This window comes from Delphinus delphis, chromosome 16 (assembly GCF_949987515.2).
Source record: "Delphinus delphis chromosome 16, mDelDel1.2, whole genome shotgun sequence".
NCBI classification, from domain to species: domain Eukaryota; kingdom Metazoa; phylum Chordata; class Mammalia; order Artiodactyla; family Delphinidae; genus Delphinus; species Delphinus delphis.
Window position 1 is genome coordinate 26003230 of NC_082698.1, and position 19164 is coordinate 26022393.

General features: G+C 47.3%; 1 protein-coding gene across 3 annotated transcripts; it reads left to right on the top strand.

Annotated features, from left to right (window-relative positions):
• Positions 1 to 2347: 2347 nt before the first annotated feature.
• ACTR1A (actin related protein 1A) lies at positions 2348 to 19142 on the top strand. Of its 3 annotated transcripts, XM_060034178.1 has the most exons (12): positions 2433 to 2477; positions 11278 to 11342; positions 12400 to 12506; positions 12595 to 12670; positions 13395 to 13520; positions 14320 to 14444; positions 15655 to 15871; positions 16600 to 16692; positions 17303 to 17477; positions 17581 to 17642; positions 18359 to 18399; positions 18577 to 19142. In XM_060034178.1, the coding sequence occupies exons 4-12, from the start codon at positions 12623 to 12625 to the stop codon at positions 18677 to 18679; spliced, it is 990 nt and encodes a 329-aa protein (XP_059890161.1). In that variant the 5' UTR covers positions 2433 to 2477; positions 11278 to 11342; positions 12400 to 12506; positions 12595 to 12622; the 3' UTR covers positions 18680 to 19142. The 3 variants fall into 3 exon arrangements, with proteins under 3 accessions (XP_059890159.1, XP_059890160.1, XP_059890161.1); XM_060034176.1 differs by lacking the exon at positions 12400 to 12506 and having other exon boundaries at positions 2348 to 2477; XM_060034177.1 differs by lacking the exons at positions 12400 to 12506; positions 17581 to 17642 and having other exon boundaries at positions 2348 to 2477.
• The last annotated feature ends 22 nt before the right edge of the window (positions 19143 to 19164 follow it).

The window sequence follows — 19164 nt, forward strand, 5'->3', positions numbered from 1 at the left end:
GAGACGGCCAGAGGGTGCCTCGGGGGCCGCGGGGCGCTCAGGGGGCGGGGCGCCGGCCTGCCCTATTCCGGCACCCATTGGCTAGTGTCTGTGCCAGTCACAGGTGGGTAAGGCATGAGTTGACAATAGGTCCCGCCTCCCTCTCCGAGGGTTGCGGGGGTGTCCCAAGGCTCTTGGCCTCCCCCTAGTGTTAGGAGGAACCCAGGTTTAAATAGAGATATAGGGGCATAGTTCTGAAGTGCTAGGGTCCCATGAAAGCACTGGGAAGTGCGCAAAGGGCTTGTCACTGTTATGGTGACACGCTGCTCAGAAGGATTTAAACATATACTTGCCGGGGACTTCCCAGGTGGCGCAGTGGTTAAGAATCCGCATATTAGTGCAGCGGGCACAGGTTCGAGCCCTGGACCGAGAAAATCTCACATGCTGTGGAGCAGTTAAGCCCGTGCGTCACAACTACTGAAGCCTGTTCGCCTAGAACCCCAGCTACGCAAGGGAAGCCTCCATTCGCTGCAAGCGCAATGAAGACCCAACACAGCCTAAAATAAATATTGTTTAAAAACCTTAAAAAAATGTCTTACAATGGATTGATTCATTCGGCCATGTAGCGTTAGTTTTAATAGATTATAAATGTAAATGTTTCCTACCGTCTTTGAATATCCATTGACCGTATTGACTGACACTAACACCGCCAAATTCGGGGGTCATATGTTGAAATACCTATTTTGGAGTTCTGTTAGAAAGTAGCAAGACTTAAACTAGGATCAGTTAAATAGACATGGTGATTATTTATTTTTATTGGAGTATAATTGCTTTTCAATATTGTGTTCGTTTCTGCTGTACAGCAAAGTGAATCAGTTATAAGTATACGTATATCCACTCTTTTTTAGATTTCCTTCCCGTTTAGGTCACCACAGATCATTGAGCAGGGTTCCCTGTGCTAAACAATTGTTTCTCATTAGTTATCTATTTTATACATAGTAGTGTATATATGTTGATCCCAATCTCCCAATTCATCCCACCCTCCTCTTCCCCCTTTGGTAACCATAAGTTTGTTCTCTACATCTGTGACTCTATTTCTGCTTTGCCTATAAGTTCATCTGTACCATTTTTCTAGATTCCACATATAAGCGATATTATATGATATTTGTTTTTCTCTTTCTGACTTCACTCTGTATGGACTTGGTGATTATTTAATACATGGTTAAAATGACATGGTTAAGATGACAATCTCTTTTTTGTTCTGTTTTAAGCAGAGGTATGCAGGTTGCCTTGAGGAACACCAATATTCATTATCTACTGTGAAGCTGCCCCTCTCCATTACCTTTGACTCTCTGTAACTGGGAAATGTTTTAATTCCTAAGACACCAGGTTGGGAATTATTTTCCTGCCTACAATAACTTTTCATACAGTAGTGTCTTCCACTCAGTGATCTTGAAGAAATTCCAAGAGAAAGGGATAGAAGAGAGTCCTGACTACTGCTGCTATTAACTAAAGGTTCCCTGCAACTTGAAGGGATGGAGGAAATAATTTAGAGAAAAATGCACTGGGCTCATTAGAAAACAGTGACACATAATCTCTCTTCACTTCCATTTTCTCATCCATCAATGTCAATTCTAAATCCCCATGAAAATTAAAGATATACTGTTACTGAAGCTATTAGATGAACGATGTTTTAATGACCAAAAGATCATCTATACCAGTAGTTCCAAATGCCAGTCTTCAGACCAATGTTAGCATGTTGCCAAGTTTACACCTATCCAGGAAAAAACGAGAAAATCAACCAAAATGTACTTTTTCTTCAAAAAAAGCAAATTTTATGCAATGTAAATTATTTTCCTTTGTTCTGGGAATAGGTTCCTCCCCATGTGTATTAAAATTTCCTTTTATTAGAGTGTGATGGTAATAGATGTTTAGAAACTGTTTATTTTGTAATAGATGTTTATTAATGTCTTACAGACCCATATGAGAACATGGCAACCTCAAACTGTCCAGGGTAGGGAGTGGAAGGACTCATCTGTAAAATCCAAACATCCATGAGTTACTCATCAATCCAAACCGAACTCACAGACAAGTACTCAGGACTACATATTTCAGCATGCACTGCGAATCGCTTCAAAGGGACTACATATCCGGGCATGCAATGCAACCATCAATCGGCGTCCCCTTCTACTTATCTACGGAGACTACAAAGCCCAGGGTACTGTGCGTCGGAAACGCGACGCCCCGTCCCTTAAACTAGGCGGGCCTCCGAAGCCGCCTGGATGGCTTACTCAGGTGCAAGGCATGCTGGGTGTTGTAGTTCTTCGGAAGCGAGGTCGGGCCGCTCCCTGGCCGCCCTGTACCGGCGGCTAGACTGCGCATGTGTGTCAGTGGCCTTAGCGGCGGACCAGGCTGGCAGTTCCTTCCTCAGAAGGAGAGATTCCTCTGCCATGGAGTCCTACGATGTGATCGCCAACCAGCCCGTCGTGATCGACAACGTGAGTTGCATCCCCCTAGCGGGGCTTATGCTCTCCTCCCCGAAGGGATCGCTTCCCGTGTTTCAGTCTGGGCCGCCGGCTCTTTGTCACTGGCCCGGCCTGTCAGGCGGGTTCAGCCGCCGCCGCCTCCGTCCTCCCCCGACCCGTAGTCCGCAGACAGGGCGGCCAGCCGGCCAGCAACCATAGGATGGAGAACCTTGGGATGGATAAAGGGAAGGGTTATAGTCCAGGCAGGGTCCTTGGGCCCTTGGCTCGAGGGGCCTTAACCGCTCTGTGAGCGCCCGGCGCCCGCCCCTCCCCAGTTTCCGATAACTCTATTGGCTCCTCTGGCTCTCCATCTTGACCGATGACCCCGCCTCTGGGCCTTGCAGGATGAGGGCAGCCCTCTGCAGTGATTGGCTCGCGCCCCTGTCGTTCTTCCGGGCCGCCATAGTGTTTCGCCTCTCTAAGGGGCGGGGCGGTGCACGAGGGCTGTTGGGATTGGTTTCTGGGACTCCCAGTGGTGCGGCCTGACTGGCTAGGGCCCGCCTGCTGGTGGAGAAGGGCTAAGTTCCCTTAGATCCCGAGCCGGCCGGGAGGCTTGGCGGTGTACCTGGGTGGGGCCCGACAGTCAGGTGCCAGAAATGGGCTTAGGATTTCAGTTTTTTCTGTGATTATAAATTACAGAGTTAATAAAAGTCGAGAAGAAAGGAGAGTGACAAAGCAAGCAGGGAGGTACCTTCCTCTTCGGAACGCCTAGTTTCTGGGGGAAAAAATTACTAAACATAATATTTGCCAGGCGCTCTAGCGCTTACATGGGGGTTTCACATACATTCGAACTGGATCCTCACAAAAACCGGGTGAACAGTTGAGGCAGGAATTTTGGTCCTCGTTTTACAAGTGTGAAAACTGAAGCGCGAAGAGGTAAAAGTGAGCCCAAGGTCGCACAGTGTAGGTGCCCTAAATCCGGTGCTTTATCCATTATTCCTCTTGATAGTACCCCACGCAAATGCATCAGTAGTGACAAATGGAAAGCTCTTATTTTTGGCGGAAGGAGGCAGTTGTTAAAAAAAAAAAAAATGGATTTCTGTCTTCCACTCAAAGGTTTGGTCTCACGGAGATTGGTTGCTACCTTTCTAATCCCCTTCTAAGTCTCTAAATCCCTCCATTGAGGAAAAACTGACAATTCTGTCTTAAAGTGACTGTCAGATTCGCTCCGTTGATTCGGCCCTTTGGACCTTGCGCACTTGCAAGGTCCTTTCATTTGCATCATCTCATTTAAGCTTCAACACTGATATGTAGATAGAACTTGAAATATGCAGAAAAGTGAGGCTTGGAGAGGTTAACTAACAGTATTCAAACCACCTGGTTTATGAATTAAGGATCCAAGACTCAGATTGAGATTGGGTTCCAAATTCCTCACTTTTTCCAAGGAAAGGTGCTTCTTTGGTTAGTTTTCCTTCTCTCCAGGAAGGAGGTTGAGCTCAGTGAGACATCTCATGTTGGGGAGCAATTTTTTTTTTTGTCTGCTTCATTAGACTGTTAAACCCTGGTGGGAAAAAAAATGGTATTCCTTCGTTTTTCATTACTCTCTCTTTCCCCACCTCCCTCCCACATACAGTATCTAGGGCCTGACACCACTATGTGCACATTGGATTTTTAATTTTACTGATGGGTGGGGGGATAAATGACTGAATATTTCTATCACGGTAATAAAAATGTCCCTAAATAAAGAAAGGATTGTGGGGGATGGGGGGAGCCTAGTTAGTTTCTGTACAGGGTTGAGTAGGACTCCTTGTTCTTGATGTTGATTTTCAGAGAACACTATTTCTGTCTTCAGCCAGTTTGTGTGTGCTTCATCTGCCTTTTTCTTAAGTTTTAAAAAGAAAAAAAAAATTAGCAATCTCCTGTTTTCATCAGCAGTGCAGAAGGAGTAGTCTGTCCATCCCACCAGATCCTTTGCTTCTGGATTTGTCGGGCAGCAGTTCTATCTCCATCCGCTTTCTTTAATGTCACTTAAGCGAAGCCTCTTAGTTCCTTCTTTCTCTTTCTTGGTAGTGTATTTGAAATGCATCAAAACAGCGGTGCATTTTCAGTTTTAAGTCTTAAGGAATAGACTTGCTTTTTTCTGGGAAAACATTTCCTTTATTATGCCAGCAATCCCACCAAAAGGTAAAATAGGAGAAACTTAAGTAATTTTCCCACTAGGATTTACTGAGCATCTGCCACAGTTTTAGATATGGGGCCTCACGTAGTTCTTGCTGTTTGATATTTAGAGAGTTTTGTTTTGTTTGTTTCAAAGTGAAAGATGGATAGGAAAAATCATTTGAAATATTTGAGCCAACTTTATATTTTGAGAATGTGTCTCTAGCAGATTCAACAGCTCCATAGCTTACCATGCTGCCACAATTTTATTTCTGGGCTAAAGAGAGTGTAATTAGGGCTTCCCTGGTGGTGCAGTGGTTAAGAATCCGCCTGCCAACGCAGGAGACACAGGTTCGAGCCATGGTCTGCGAAGATCCCACGCCCGTGTGCCACAACTACTTAGCCTGTGCTCTAGAGCCCACGAGCCACAGCTACTGAGCCTGCATGCCACAACTACTGAAACCCGGGCACCTAGAGCCCATGCTCCACAGCAAGAGAAGCCACCACAATGAGAAGCCCATGCACTGTGACGAAAAGTAGCCCCCGCTCGCCGCAACTAGAGAAAGTCTGCGTGCAGCAACACTCAATGCAGCCATAAATAAATAAATAAACAAACAAACAAGCATAAGTCATTCTTCCCAAAGGCATATCATAGATAGTAATACAAGAAAGAGGAGGACAGCTCCCAGGCCACATTCTGAGGTCCACAACACTTTGATTAGAATACTATGTTTATTCTGAAGCTCAAATCTTTGTGAAGATCTCGAAGGTTAAGTTCTTTCCTAAAATGGATCAACATTCTGGTCAATTTTAAGATTGTCTTCGTGACCATACTGTGTGGGCCTAAAGGCAGGAACAATACCAGATCTTTACAGGTTTTTCAAGCTAAGAATTTAACTGTTTGGGGGGAACGTTATGCTGCTTCAGCCCCCTTTTTGAAAAGTGGGATACTTTAAACACACAGAAAAGTTCAGAGAAGTATATAACAAGCACCCATGTAGCATGTCTTCCACCCAGATTTAATAAATGTCATTTGCCATATTTGCTTCATATATTTTTAGGAAATAAAACGTTACAGATATAATTGAAGCCTCTTTGTACCCATCTACAATCCCATCCTTTCTTTCTGGTCCAGACATAACCCCAGAAGCAAACCATCATCATAAAATTGATGTGCTCCTTTCCATCCATGATTTTATGGACACATGTATTTTATAATGTGTGTGTGTACAGTATTTATGTTTTGAATTTTTACTTAAGTGTTATCATCTTATTTGCCAGCTCTCCTTATTATAGAAAATTTCAAATATAAACAAAAGGAGGAGGACTAGTATCACAAACATCCACATATCCATCACCTAGCTGAAATGGTTATCAACTCTCCGTCAATCTACATTCCCACCCACTTCCCTCTTCCACACTCTTTTATTTTATTATTTATTTATTTATTTTTGTTGCACCAGTTCTTAGTTGTGGCAGGCAGGTTCCTTAGTTGTGGCATGCATTGGGGATCTAGTTCCCTGACAAGGGATCGAACCCTGGCCCCCTGCATTGGGAGTGCGGAGTCTTATCCACTGCGCCACCAGGGAAGTCCCCACACTCTTAAAAACATAACCAAGGGCTTCCCTGGTGGCGCAGTGGTTGAGCGTCCGCCTGCCGATGCAGGGGACACAGGTTTGTGCCCCGGTCCGGGAAGATCCCACATGCCGCAGAGCAGCTAGGCCTGTGAGCCATGGCCGCTGAGCCTGCGCGTCCGGAGCCTGTGCTCCGCAACGGGAGAGGCCACAACAGTGAGAGGCCGCGTACCGCAAAAAAAAACCAAAAAACATAACCAATATACTATTATCAAACCTAATAAAATTAATAATAATTCCTTAATATCATCAAATATCTAGTCAATGTTCAAATTTCACTAATTGTCTCATTTTTTTAAACAATTTGTCATCAGCTCTTTTTTTTTTTAACATCTTTATCGGAGTATAATTGCTTTACAATGGTGTGTTACTTTCTGCTTTATAACAAAGTGAGTTAGCTATACATATACATATATTCCCATATCTCCTCCCGCTTGCATCTCGCCTCCCAACCTCCCTATCCCACCCCTCTAGGTGGTCACACAGCACTGAGCTGATCTCCCTGTGCTATGCGACTGCTTCCCACTAGCTATCTATTTCACATTTGGTAGTATATATAAGTCCATGCCACCCTCTCACTTTGTCCCAGCTTACCCTTATCCCTCCACGTGTCCTCAAGTCCATTCTCTACATCTGCGTCTTTATTCCTGTCCTGCCCCTAGGTTCTTCGGAACCATTTTTTTTTAGATTCCATATATATGTGTTAGCATACAGTATTTGTTTTCCTCTTTCTGACTTACTTCACTCCGTATGACAGACTCTAGGTCCATCCACCTCACTACAAATAACTCAATTTCGTTTCTTTTTATGGCTGAGTAATATTCCATTGTATATATGTGCCACATCTTCTTTATCCATTCATCTGTTGATTGTCATCAGCTCTTAAGATCTGCTGATTCACTTAAGTTTAAGGGACACTAGAATTAGCTGAGGAAATGGAAGTCAATATATTTATGTAACACCGTCACTTGTGGTGTGACTTTCAGGCTGTTGGTTATACAACTGCAGCAAGAATCCATCCGTAGTTTGACGGAGAGAGTGAAGAGGAGGTGGCTTGCAGAGATAATCTCACTATTCAATTATGTATATTTTGAGAGCCACGGATGTGCTTCACATCAAGCTAGAAAGCATGTCTAGAACAGGGGTCTCGAACTCAATGCCTGCGGAGGCCAAGCAGATACATTAAAAAAGTCGTGGGGGCCAGGGGGAGAAGGTAGCCTTAACAACAGTGCGAGGAATATGAAAGGTGCGTTGGGCACACCTGACCAAAGGGCCAGCTGCTTCTCATTTCCAGCCAGTTGTCCCCATGTAGGAATGCAGACCCAGTGTTGCCATATCTTCTGATTTTTCAAGAGAAGTCAGAAGTATTAAATTTCATGTGCAATCTCTAATTTTTTAACTGTTAGAAGTTAATGTAAAAGTAGTTTGTGGTCTATGGAGACAGAAAGTAGATTAGTAGTTGCCTAGGGCTGGGGGTTGGTGGTGGTAAGGATGGAGAGTGGCTGCTAATGGATATAGCGTTTCTTTGGGGGATGATGACAAAGTTTTAAAATTAGATTGTGGTGAATGATTGTACACTCTGTGAATATACTAAGAACCATTGAATTACACACCTTAAATGGGTAGATTGTACGGCATGTGAATTTTATCTCAATAAAGTTGTTTTTAAAAAACTACCTTGTGGGGGACTTCCCTGGTGGCTCAGTGGTTAAGAATCCGCCTGCCAATGCAGGGGACACAGGTTCGAGCCCTGGTCCGGGAAGATCCCACATGCCACGGAGCAACTAAGCCTGTGTGCCACAACTACTGAGCCTGCGCTGTAGAGCCCAAGAGCCACAACTACTGCAGCCCGCGCGCCTAGAGCCCGTGCTCCACAACAAGAGAAGTCACCTCAATGACAAGCCCGCGCACCACAACAAAGAACAGCCGCAAATAGAGAAAACCCATGTGCACCAACAAAGACCCAACACAGCCAAAAATAAATTAATTAATTAATTAAAAAAAAAACTACTTTGTGGGCCAAACAAAATATGTCTTTGGGCCAAAATGGGCCACCAATATCCTAGAATCTGAGGCTCCACCTCTCAGCGTCCTCTTCCCACTGGTAAAATGTCAGACAGCTAGCCTCCTTCCCAGCACGTCAAGAATAATCAGTGCTTAGGATAAGGTTGCCCAAGCCACAAGGCCTATAGCCAGCAGGTACTGGGAGAGCCTTGCTGAAGGATTTGCTATTTGTTTGCCTGCATCAGAAGGAGAATTGTCAGTGGTGGCTGGCAGCAGACTCGAGTCCCCAAAATCAAATGTTTAATGAGACTACTTTTTCAAGTAGCTTCTAAAAGGCATTTGTTTACTTGGCTTTGCCAGAGTGAATAACAAAGAGAGTGGCAGCTCATTTGCCAGGTATACAGTTCCTAGTTACAAATACTGTTAAAGAAATTGACATGACCCTGAAGAAATTGACATGCCCCTTTTATATGCTCTTATGGTATGGCTTGCGCAGAATAGAGGCAACTCAGCCGGCTTCCCCATCCCCACACATTCTTAACCCATTCTTCAGCTGGCCTGCCAGCAGCTCGTGGAGCTGCAGGGACAAGCTGGGTCTGGTTCCACCCTGTGCATCATTCCCAACCCTGCCTTTGCCTTCCCTGTACCACCTCTGCCTGGGGCTTCTGGCATTCCAGCTGCTCATTAAGGTTCCATACTTTAGGCTTCATCAGCTCAATCATTTGAGCTTGGTTTTCATTTTAGTCAACCAGCATCTATTCACGTACCTTGCACATGTGAGATACTGCTGATATACAGAGTCTCTGACTTCAAGGAATTTGCGCTGAAAAGAAACAAAAGTGGAAACCATAAATTCGAATAGAAGGCAGAATGAGGGAACTTCCCTGGCGGCCCAGTGGTTAAAACTTCGCCTTCCAATGCAGGGAGTGCGGGTTCGATCCCTGGTTGGGGAGCTAAGAGCCCACATGCCTCATGGCCAAAAAAAAAAAAAACAAAACAGAAGCAATATTGTAACAAATTCAATAAAGACTTAAAAAAATGGTCCACATCAAAAGTATATATATATATGTTTTTTTAAAGAAAAGCAGAATGAAATTTATGCTACCTAGTAAAACAGGTAATGGTGATTTGGGGAGATAATAGGAAGAGGATAATTAATTCCAACTGGGGATTATTCTTCAGGAGCAAGGTGGTGGTATTTGAACTGGGCATTTTATTCTCTTGCCGGGAAGGATGGAGAGAAAGAAAAGAACCTAACATCTTAATCTGCTTTGTCACTCAGCCTCCAGTCCTTTTGCTAGTAAACTCAAAATCAAATATCCAGGAAAATCATCTCTTAAAAATATCTAGGAACTTTCCTGGCGATCCAGTTGTTAACACTCTGCGCTTCTACTGTGGGAGGCACAGGATCAATCCCTGGTCAGGGAACTAAGATCCTGTATGCCACGTGGTATGGCCAAAAAAAAAAATCTGGAGTCTGAAGCACAGACTCTAGATTACTTTTCTTGTTTTCAACCTCTACCAGGAGATCCAGTTAGGCTGCTGGCATCACCACACCCAGATGAAGGCAGTGGGCAATTATTGGAAGCTTGAGCTCACAAGTTCCCAGAGTTCTCTTGTACAGTGTTCTTTTCACTAGCTGTGCTGCTGTCCCAGGGCCCTTGGGTTTGCAGTAAGATAGTCTTTTCCTCCTTCCCGGTCTTTGAGCTCAGTTTACAGCTGCACCTTTTCCAGGCTCCTTGCTGTTCTGCCTAGGCCAATGGGTTTGCACATTGTCTCCTGTTTTTTTCTGTTGGCAGAGGCTCCTGCTGTCTTAGAGAACTGGCTTGCCCTGCTCTCCTCCCATACTGCTTTCCCTGTCCTTCAACCACTTCTTACCTCCTCCCTCTGTCTTGCTACAATCAGGTACCAGGATGACCCATCTCACCCCACCCCAGCCCCTGCCCTTCTCCTATAGAAGAGCAGAAATAAGAGACAGAGAGGGATCCAGGGCTGTTGCCAGGAAGCCTTTGGTACCAAGGTAACCTTGGCTAGTTAGCTCTCCTGATGTGTTTACTGCTTGCTGTGTAGGTCCTGGAAATATCAATATTACACTCGCCCCAGGAGAAGTGGTCACCATGCAGCAGGAAAAGGCTTGCCCTGATTACACTTGCAGCTACAAAGTGTGTTGGGGGGTGGAAGGACGAGGGTATCAGGTGTGGTGGCAGAAGAATTAAGAAGGAAGAAAACAGGGTGAATCTCAAGCAGTATCAGGCCTCGACATCTGTCCTGCGTGGAGTTGATGTCCAGAGTCAATGTTTACTTTGGCTGGGCCCGGGTGGTACCAGAGGTGATGGTGGGAGACATCAGATTCTTCTCAAACAGAGCTTTAGGGCTTTCCTGCTGTTTACCTCAAGAGACCAACAAGTAAAGCAAAGCATAGTGAAAAAACAAAACAACAACCACAAACCCCCCACAAAGCATAGTGGTCTGCCCCTGTAGTCAGAACCAGACGACGTGTGTCATATTGGAGTTAACTTCAAGTATGGCAGCGCTCGTGGTGGTGTCTGTCATAGAGGCCTTGGAGGGCAGGGATAGTCTGGGTCTGAGCTGGGAAAGTAGGTTAGAAGCGTTCCACGATGGTGTAACAGAATCATGCGCTCTTCCCTCCTTGGTTATATTCCTAAACTTGGCTGCTTTGGTGCTTCTAGTCACTTTCCTCTTCTCTCCTCAAGAGTTCTTTTTTTTCCCTTTATTAATATTAATTTCCCTTTTTAATTCCAAAAGTAAAACATGTTCAATGTAGAAAAGTCAAAGAATACATAAAAATCAAATAATATTCAGAGTATGCAGTAGAAATGCCCCTCACCACCCCCAGCCCCACTGCCCTCCCTTTGGTGTGTGTTCACTGTTCAGATTCTCATACCAGTGGATATAGTATACATAAGTATAAGGTCTCTCTCTTTAAAGTAAAGGTGGAACCATATTATACCTACTGTATGATATATATCTCCTCTTGTTTTTGTGATGTTGTGACTTCTCTTTCTCTCTCTCCTCAGGGATCCGGTGTGATTAAAGCTGGTTTTGCTGGTGATCAGATCCCCAAATACTGCTTTCCAAACTAGTAAGTCATTCTGTAGCTTAGTCAGGAGCTCGGGAGGCTTGTCAGCTTCATTATGGTGTCAGCCCTCCATCTGTTAGGGAGAAAGGATCTCTCATTTGGGTCAGTCTTGGTACTCAAAACAACAAGCGAGGGACAGGAGCTGGCTTTTGGAGTAAGCAGACAGTTGCCTGCAGGGTACAATCCGAGAGGTGAATTTTTTTAAATTTGATTTTATCTGATGCCAAAAATGTTATCATTGGTGACTCATTGCTTTGGATGACAGTCTCTTCATGGAACCCTCTTCTTAAAATTCTCCTATCACCCAGGATGGGGTTAACATTAAACCATACCTACCATCCTAGTGAGAATGAGTTTTTGGGTTTTTTTATATAAGTTTATTTATTTTTATTTTTGGCTGCATTGGGTCTTCGTTGCTGCGCGCGGGCTTTCTCTAGTTGCGGCACGAGGGCTTCTCATTGCAGTGGCTTCTCTTGTTGTGGAGCATGGGCTCTAAGCGCGCGGGCTTCAGTCGTTGTGGCACGTGGGCTCTAGAGCGCAGGCTCAGTAGTTGTGGTACACGGGCATAGTTGCTCCGCGGCATGTGGGATCTTCCTGGACCAGGGCTTGAACCCGTGTCCCCTGCGTTGGCAGGCAGGTTCTTAAGCACTGTGCCACTGGGGAAGCCCAAGGATGAGTTTTTTTCTCAGCACTTTCTTCCTAAGGCAGACAGATTGCAGGCAGGAAAAGGGCACGGTTGCCTGGGAAAGGGGCTCAAAGCAGTAGAAAAAGGAAGAAAGACCATCTGTCAGTTACAACATCACAGTTTTCCTTAAGAGGAGGCCTGGGCAGGAGGCTAAGGAGACAAAAACTTTTTGAGCTAATCGATCTAAATGAATTCTTGTTTCCCTGTCTCTCTTGATCTGCATATATAGTGTGGAAAAAGAAGAACTAGAGGTATTAAATCCTCCAGAATTTGTTTTAATAACTTATAAAATAATATAAATATAATAAATATATGAAATACAAATGACCTAAAATAATAAATACAAAAAAATAAAATAATACATGTTTATTATAGAAATTGTGGGAAGTGCAGAAAAGTAGAAAGAGGAGAATCAAAATCAACTATAATCTCATTCGTCAACAATAATCACAGTAGAATTGAGTATATTTCTTCCCATCCAAGTACGTGCATCAGTACATCCTTCCCGTGTCCCGTCATGTGTTGTGTCATGAAATGAAAAGTAATGGTCCTCCCTGCTCTCTTTTGTAGTGTGGGCAGACCCAAACACGTTCGTGTCATGGCAGGTGCCCTCGAAGGCGACATCTTCATTGGCCCCAAAGCGGAGGTAATCCCCAGTCCTACTGAAGAAGCCTCAAGCCAGCAGGGGACCTTCATTGTTCCCCACTCGGGCAGTGTCCCACAGTGGGACATGGCCTCGAGTAAAAGGAGCAATTTCCTCTTGAACTCTCCCCTTTCACTCTCTCATTCTAGAGAGAGTAAACCTAGTTGGTTTCTTTCTCCCAGGAACAACCTCTGGTTTTGGAGAAAAAATATCTGGAACGCCACTTTGGGAAATAGAGACCAGTCTAGAAAAGAGGGCTTTCGCCTTCCTTCTGTACTCTGTCACTACATTGCCAATGATTAAGTTGACTGGCTTCGTTATTTTTTTGGCAGAAGTGATTGGGGGGAGATTCTAGCTGGGATACCCTGGGGATAAGTTAATTAGCACAGTTTGGCAGTTAATTAGCACAGTTTTCCTCAGGCAGCTTCTAGAAGCAGAACAACAGAATCATTGTTGCCAACCTTGGTTGCAAACGCCAGGAGATTGTGTCCTGAAACCAGGCAATGAGGAGGGTGCCACCCAGCGGCCCAGGGAAATGCAGAAGCCCTCTGCTTTGCCAGCTGGTTGGGCACTGAGTACAGTTCGCAGCATACAGCTTAGAGACTTGGAGGCTGGGTGGCCCGCCCTTAGCTGTGGTTGAGGACTGCAGGCCCTGGAAGAGCAGGGCCCACCTGGCAGCCCTGCTGAGAGGCTGGCTGTTGCTGTAAGTGCTGCTCTCTGCCCCCAGGAGCACCGAGGACTGCTCTCCATCCGCTACCCCATGGAGCACGGCATCGTCAAGGACTGGAACGACATGGAGCGCATCTGGCAATACGTCTATTCTAAGGACCAGCTGCAGACTTTCTCAGAGGAGGTGAGGGTCCTATGTTCAGGGTGCCCCTGCAGGGTTTGCAGAGCAGGCAGAGCCCCTACCCCAGAGATGAGGCGGATGACGATGATAACTGCCACGAGCGTTTGAGTCTTATGTTCTAGGCACCAGGCCATGTGCTTTCCAGACATGTTTGCATTTAATCTTCACTGCATTCCTATGAGATACAGGTAGTATTATCTCCATTTTATAAACAAGGGAACAGAAGGTCAGAGAAGCCAGGTGGTGTTTTTAAGATCACCCAGTGAATAGAGTAGTAGAGCTGGGATTCAAACCCACGTCTTTCAGACTTCAGAGCCTATACTCTTTACCTTCTAAGAAAGGAAGTCTCAACTCAGAAACACAAAAGGAAGGTGCATACTAGGCTTATCAGAATTTCCAGGGGAGGGATATGTTCCATTTTTTAAAAGTACAGTCAATATTGAAATTTAATTTTCTATTTTGAAAAAAAAATTTTAACTATTATTTTTATCTTAATAATTCCAAATTTAGAGTTTAGCAAAATCTTGACAACTGGAGCTATACAGTAGGTACAAGGACCTATATAAGAATCTTGGAAGACAAGGAGGGGAGTAAGGGATGAGGACAGAATGAGACTTTAAAGGGGGTGTGAATTTAGAAAGTTGAGAAGCTGACTTGGGTGGGGATAGGTGACAAGCCCAGTTTGTCCTTTTTTGGAGAGAGGCTGACAAAGGTCGCCTGAGCTCTCCAGCCAGCCACACAGTACTAACGAGGGGTGGGAATCTGGCCTCGCCCTGATTGCTGTCTGGGCATCTTTCACCAGCATCCTGTGCTCCTGACGGAGGCGCCTTTAAACCCACGGAAAAACCGGGAACGAGCTGCTGAAGTTTTCTTCGAGACCTTCAATGTGCCAGCCCTCTTCATCTCCATGCAAGCTGTGCTCAGCCTGTGAGTAGCAGCTGGCTGGCTAGCCTGGCCCCTTGTGGAGAAAGCAGTCCTTTGGCAGAGTCGAGGCTGCCTCTCCTTTGGGTTGGTTCAGAGTCACCTGAGCATCTCTGTCAGGGAAGGTTGGATGGTGGGAAAGACAGCATTGAGGCTGTTTCCCAGTCTCGTAACTCCCTGCTGGTTTGGTGCCAGAGGCTCTCCACTCAGCCTGCTGGGAAGGCCATGTGCTGCAACAGCTCTCCCTGCAGGCCCCTGTGATGACTTCGGGTATTATTTCAGGGCCTACTTGTGCCGGGTGCTATGCAAGCCTGGTGATAGGGTCGTGATGAAAACAGCTCTCTGTTCCCTGTTCTCACACCCCCGTCGTTCTGTCATGCTCCCAACCTGCCTCACACCAGGGTTAGGTATATTGGCGAGATCGTACACTGGTGACCTACAGATGGCATGTGTTTGGCCCCATTAAAAAATTGTGAGCCAGCATTTAAAAATTAGGACATTTCCTATCAAAATCCAAATTTCCAGCTTCTCTGAAAAATGGGAAGATCTGGTCATTGCTGGGCTTGCACTCCTCTAGAACAAAAATCAGCTGGAGCTGAAATAAAGTAGCCGCTGCACTTTAGATAGGGTTTGCAAACTTGACTTCACCACAGACTCTCCATTGCCTGTTGTCCTCCCAACACGAAGGCCAGTTGCTATTTATGAAACATTGTGGGGTTTTCCCCTCATATCACAGAAATATATGTCTGTACCCTTGTCCTTACCAAAAGAGAAAATACTAAGGACAGACCTAGAGGGCCATGTAGGAAGAAGCTAGTTTTTTATGAAAGTGAAGATATTATTTTCTTTTACTCATTCACTTTTCCTGCCTGACCCTTGTAGGCATTTGAGTTTTGTCCTCTTGTCTAGAGAGTAAAAACTGTCCCTCAGGCTGGGTCCCTGAAGCAGTTGAAGGCCAGGCCATCTCCTGCGGTTAGAGGGCCTGCTCTTCTGGGGGTTGGGGAAGCAGCTTGGAGAGACTCAGCCCCTTTTCTTCAGACACTACAGGCTTGCTTGCTTCAGTACTCAGGCTGCCTTCATACTTAGTCCAGTCGAAGGCTTCTGGAGAAGGCAGGCCCCAGCTTTAGTTTAGCTGACACTGAACTCTAGCAAGAAGTGAGTTTCTTCCCCGAGTGAGGAGGCAGGGGTTGGTGATGGTTTGCCCCCTTTGCTTCAGTTACGCCACCGGCAGGACCACGGGTGTGGTGCTGGATTCTGGGGATGGTGTCACCCACGCCGTGCCCATTTATGAGGGCTTTGCCATGCCCCACTCAATCATGCGCATCGACATCGCTGGCCGGGACGTCTCTCGCTTCCTTCGCCTCTACCTGCGCAAGGAAGGCTATGATTTCCACTCATCCTCTGAGTTTGAGATTGTCAAGGCCATAAAAGAAGTAAGTGTTGCCCCCGTGGGCCCAGGGCTGGGAGAGGGAATGGGATCAGCAGCCAGGACCTCCGTGACCTGAAGTGAAGAGCGGCGAAGCTCCTGTCCTGGGGATCAGGCTCTGCCCTCCCCAGCCAGGCCTCCTGGCAGCTGTGTGGTCTCCAGCTGGGTCCCCTGACCCTGACGGATTCACCTTCCAAAGTGCTGCCGTCTTGTGGTAGAAAGGGAGCTGCCTCTATTTCCTAAGCTGGGTGATGAGCACACCCATGCTCGTTTACTTAATGCTTTTTATACATTACGTTCAAATTACATACGTTCTTTTACATCCTTGAAGAAGTCAGAATACTTTTTTCTTTTTTGGTAAAATGAACCCTCCTGCCACCTATAGCTCTAGGAGACCTCGGAGCTGGGTAGGCGGTACCCAGAACCGTATGAGTAGTAGGAGAAAAACACCCGAGTCTGCACTAAAATTAGGGTGTGGTCTCAGACCCAAAGCCAAAAAGCTGAGTTGCCACGCTTGCGCAGCAGGAAGGTGGAGCAGGTGAAAACGATATCCTAAGAAAGGGCAGGGAGATTTCGGTCAGCCCTCACTGGGTGGCACTTAGCATATGCAGCTCTAACGACCTTTAGGGCAGTCACTGCAATGGGCAGATTTCTGCAGCAGCACATCACTCCTGGGGACTTTGACTGGGTAGGCGCCAGGTTTCCTGCCTGCCTGACTTGTGCTTGGTTCTGCAGAGAGCCTGCTACCTATCCATAAACCCCCAGAAGGATGAGACGCTAGAGACGGAGAAGGCGCAGTACTACCTGCCCGACGGCAGCACCATTGAGGTAGGTGTCCGGACCTCTCCCCTCAGGCCCCCCAGGCCCCAAAAGCTCTGGGCCCAAACCAGACTTCCCACGGGCAGGCTGGAGTCAGGTCCTTCACACCATCTGCCTGGAGCAGCATAGCTCTTGAGCCGCAGCATCTTCTGCAGAGCGAGGTGCCAGGGACTTTGCTTGTCCTGTGTGGAGGGGAGGAGGCACCAGAGGCATCTTCCTAGGTCGGAATGGGACTAGGAAGGGTGAGGTAGAGTGCTGTCCTTAACCACTTAGGCACAGTGTAGGGTGAGTTCCATCTCCCTGGACCTCCATTGATAGGAAGAAATTTCGACAAATGAATGAATCCATCTATTAAGTCTCTGGCCGGCAAGTGCCAGAGCTAGGATTACACACAGGAGCTTCCTCTCTGTAGTTTCCCAGGAGTCCTGTTTGTTCCTTTTTGTTCCCAGGAGCCCTCTCTTTGTTCTTCTTTGTGCCCTTGACGTACAAGGTCTTGCCTGAGCGTGGCCTTCCTAGCCACCTGGTTACTAAGCCATGGGCAGAGGGCCCTCTTCCATTCCCACTCCCAGAGGGACCTCAGCCCCCACCCCAGCCTAAGAAGCTTGCGGCCCCTCCGCAGATTGGTCCTTCCCGATTCCGGGCACCTGAGCTGCTGTTCAGGCCGGACCTGATCGGTGAGGAGAGCGAGGGCATCCATGAGGTGCTGGTGTTCGCCATCCAGAAGTCTGACATGGACCTGCGGCGCACACTTTTCTCTAACATCGTCCTTTCGGGAGGCTCCACCCTGTTCAAAGGTTGGTCTTTGCTCTCAGCACCCTTCCCCAGGAAGCTTCCACATACTGCTGGGCCCAGACGCCCAGAGAATTGACATGAGATTCTCCTTTCCTGCCCATTCAGGTTTTGGTGACAGGCTATTGAGTGAAGTGAAGAAATTGGCTCCGAAAGATGTGAAGATCAGGGTAGGAGCATGCTGGGGGCGGGGCCAGGGGCTGGGTGGAACTGAGCCTCCCAGGATCTGGAGGGCCATGTGGCGTGGCCTCCCCTCCTCTCTGCCCAAGTTTTTCGGGCACCGCCAGATGGCTCCCAGCTTCTACTCTGCCCCTGAAGCCCACCAGAGGGGAGGACCCCTCTTCACTCTCCGTCTTCACAAAAGGGGGCAGTTCTGATACCCAGATGTGGCAGGGTGCTTAGGCTGAGGGCCCCACACGTGGTCTTTCAGGGAAACGGTAACACTGACAGGAGACTGACTTTGACTGCTCCCCTGTGACACAGTCTAACGTCTCAGTGACTGCGGAGGAGAGCTGGCCTGCCTAAGGGGGGATCCTGAATGGAGGAGTGTGGTTCTTGCCATACAATCTGCTTCCCACCAGCCCCCGACGGAGCCAAATCTTGCCCCCAGATAGCCCCAGCTTCCCTGGGAGCCATAGATACTTAGAGATGCCAGGAACCTGTTTCTTCAGATGAGCAGGCTGGCCACAGTACCCCCCAGAGAGGCCACAGGGTCCAGCAGGGACATAACTTAAAGCCTGTTTTATGAAATATATCCACTGAAATGTATCCACGTATCCACCGGCTCTCACTGGCGGTGAGAATTGGCCACAAAGGTGAGTAGTGGCAGGGAAAGGGAGAGGGGAGGATGGACGTCTCAGATTCCTCTTTCCACCCACCCCTGCAGATATCTGCACCGCAAGAGAGACTGTATTCCACATGGATTGGGTGAGTAGCTCTTCTGGGCATAAGAGCGGAACAGGAAGCAAAGGCATTGATTACCCCTCACCACCCCATCCCTTTAAAGAAAAGCTTGGTCTGGTTTGGCCCCAGGGGGACTGGCTGGCTCCATGAGTACCCACTCCCCTTCTCTGACATTGTTCCTTTGGGTTCCCTCCACTCCAGGGGCTCCATCCTCGCCTCCCTGGACACCTTTAAAAAGATGTGGGTCTCTAAGAAGGAATACGAGGAAGACGGTGCCCGATCCATCCACAGGAAAACCTTCTAATATTGGGACATCATCTTCACCTCTCTCTGAAGTTAACTCCACTTTAAAACTCGCTTTCTTGAGTCGGAGTGTTTGCGAGGAATTGCCTGTGTGTATGAGTGTGTGTGTGGGTGTGTGGGTATGAGTGTGTGCGCATATGCGAGTGCCGTGTGGCCTGGGGATCCCAGGGATCCCGGGGCCCAGAAAGGACGATGAACTACCCACGATGGTGACGGCCTGAGACCTGGGGTTGACCACTAACTGGCCCCTGACAGGGAAGAGTGCTGGCAGAGGGCCCTGCTCCGTCAGCGGGGTCTTTGGCTGGCTGTGTGGGACTATGTTTACTACCATAGGGAGACAGAGAGGGAGGTAAACCCAAGCCCCAGGAGACCTTGCTGCTGCCCATCCTAGGCTGGGCCAGCCCCACCCCTACCCCACCCAGGGTGCCCTGCGGCCCAAGGCAGCTGCTGCCTCCCCTTGCTCATCATTCTGCTCTCAATGCCTCT

Bases quoted from the DNA above. Each gene is read 5' to 3' on its own strand.
- ACTR1A (XM_060034176.1), top strand. From the start codon at position 2,430: ATGGAGTCCTACGATGTGATCGCCAACCAGCCCGTCGTGATCGACAAC. The intron at 17,478-17,580 runs GTTGGTCTTTGC...CTGCCCATTCAG, and splicing joins AGGCTCCACCCTGTTCAAAG to GTTTTGGTGACAGGCTATTG. The intron at 17,643-18,358 runs GTAGGAGCATGC...CCACCCCTGCAG, and splicing joins CGAAAGATGTGAAGATCAGG to ATATCTGCACCGCAAGAGAG.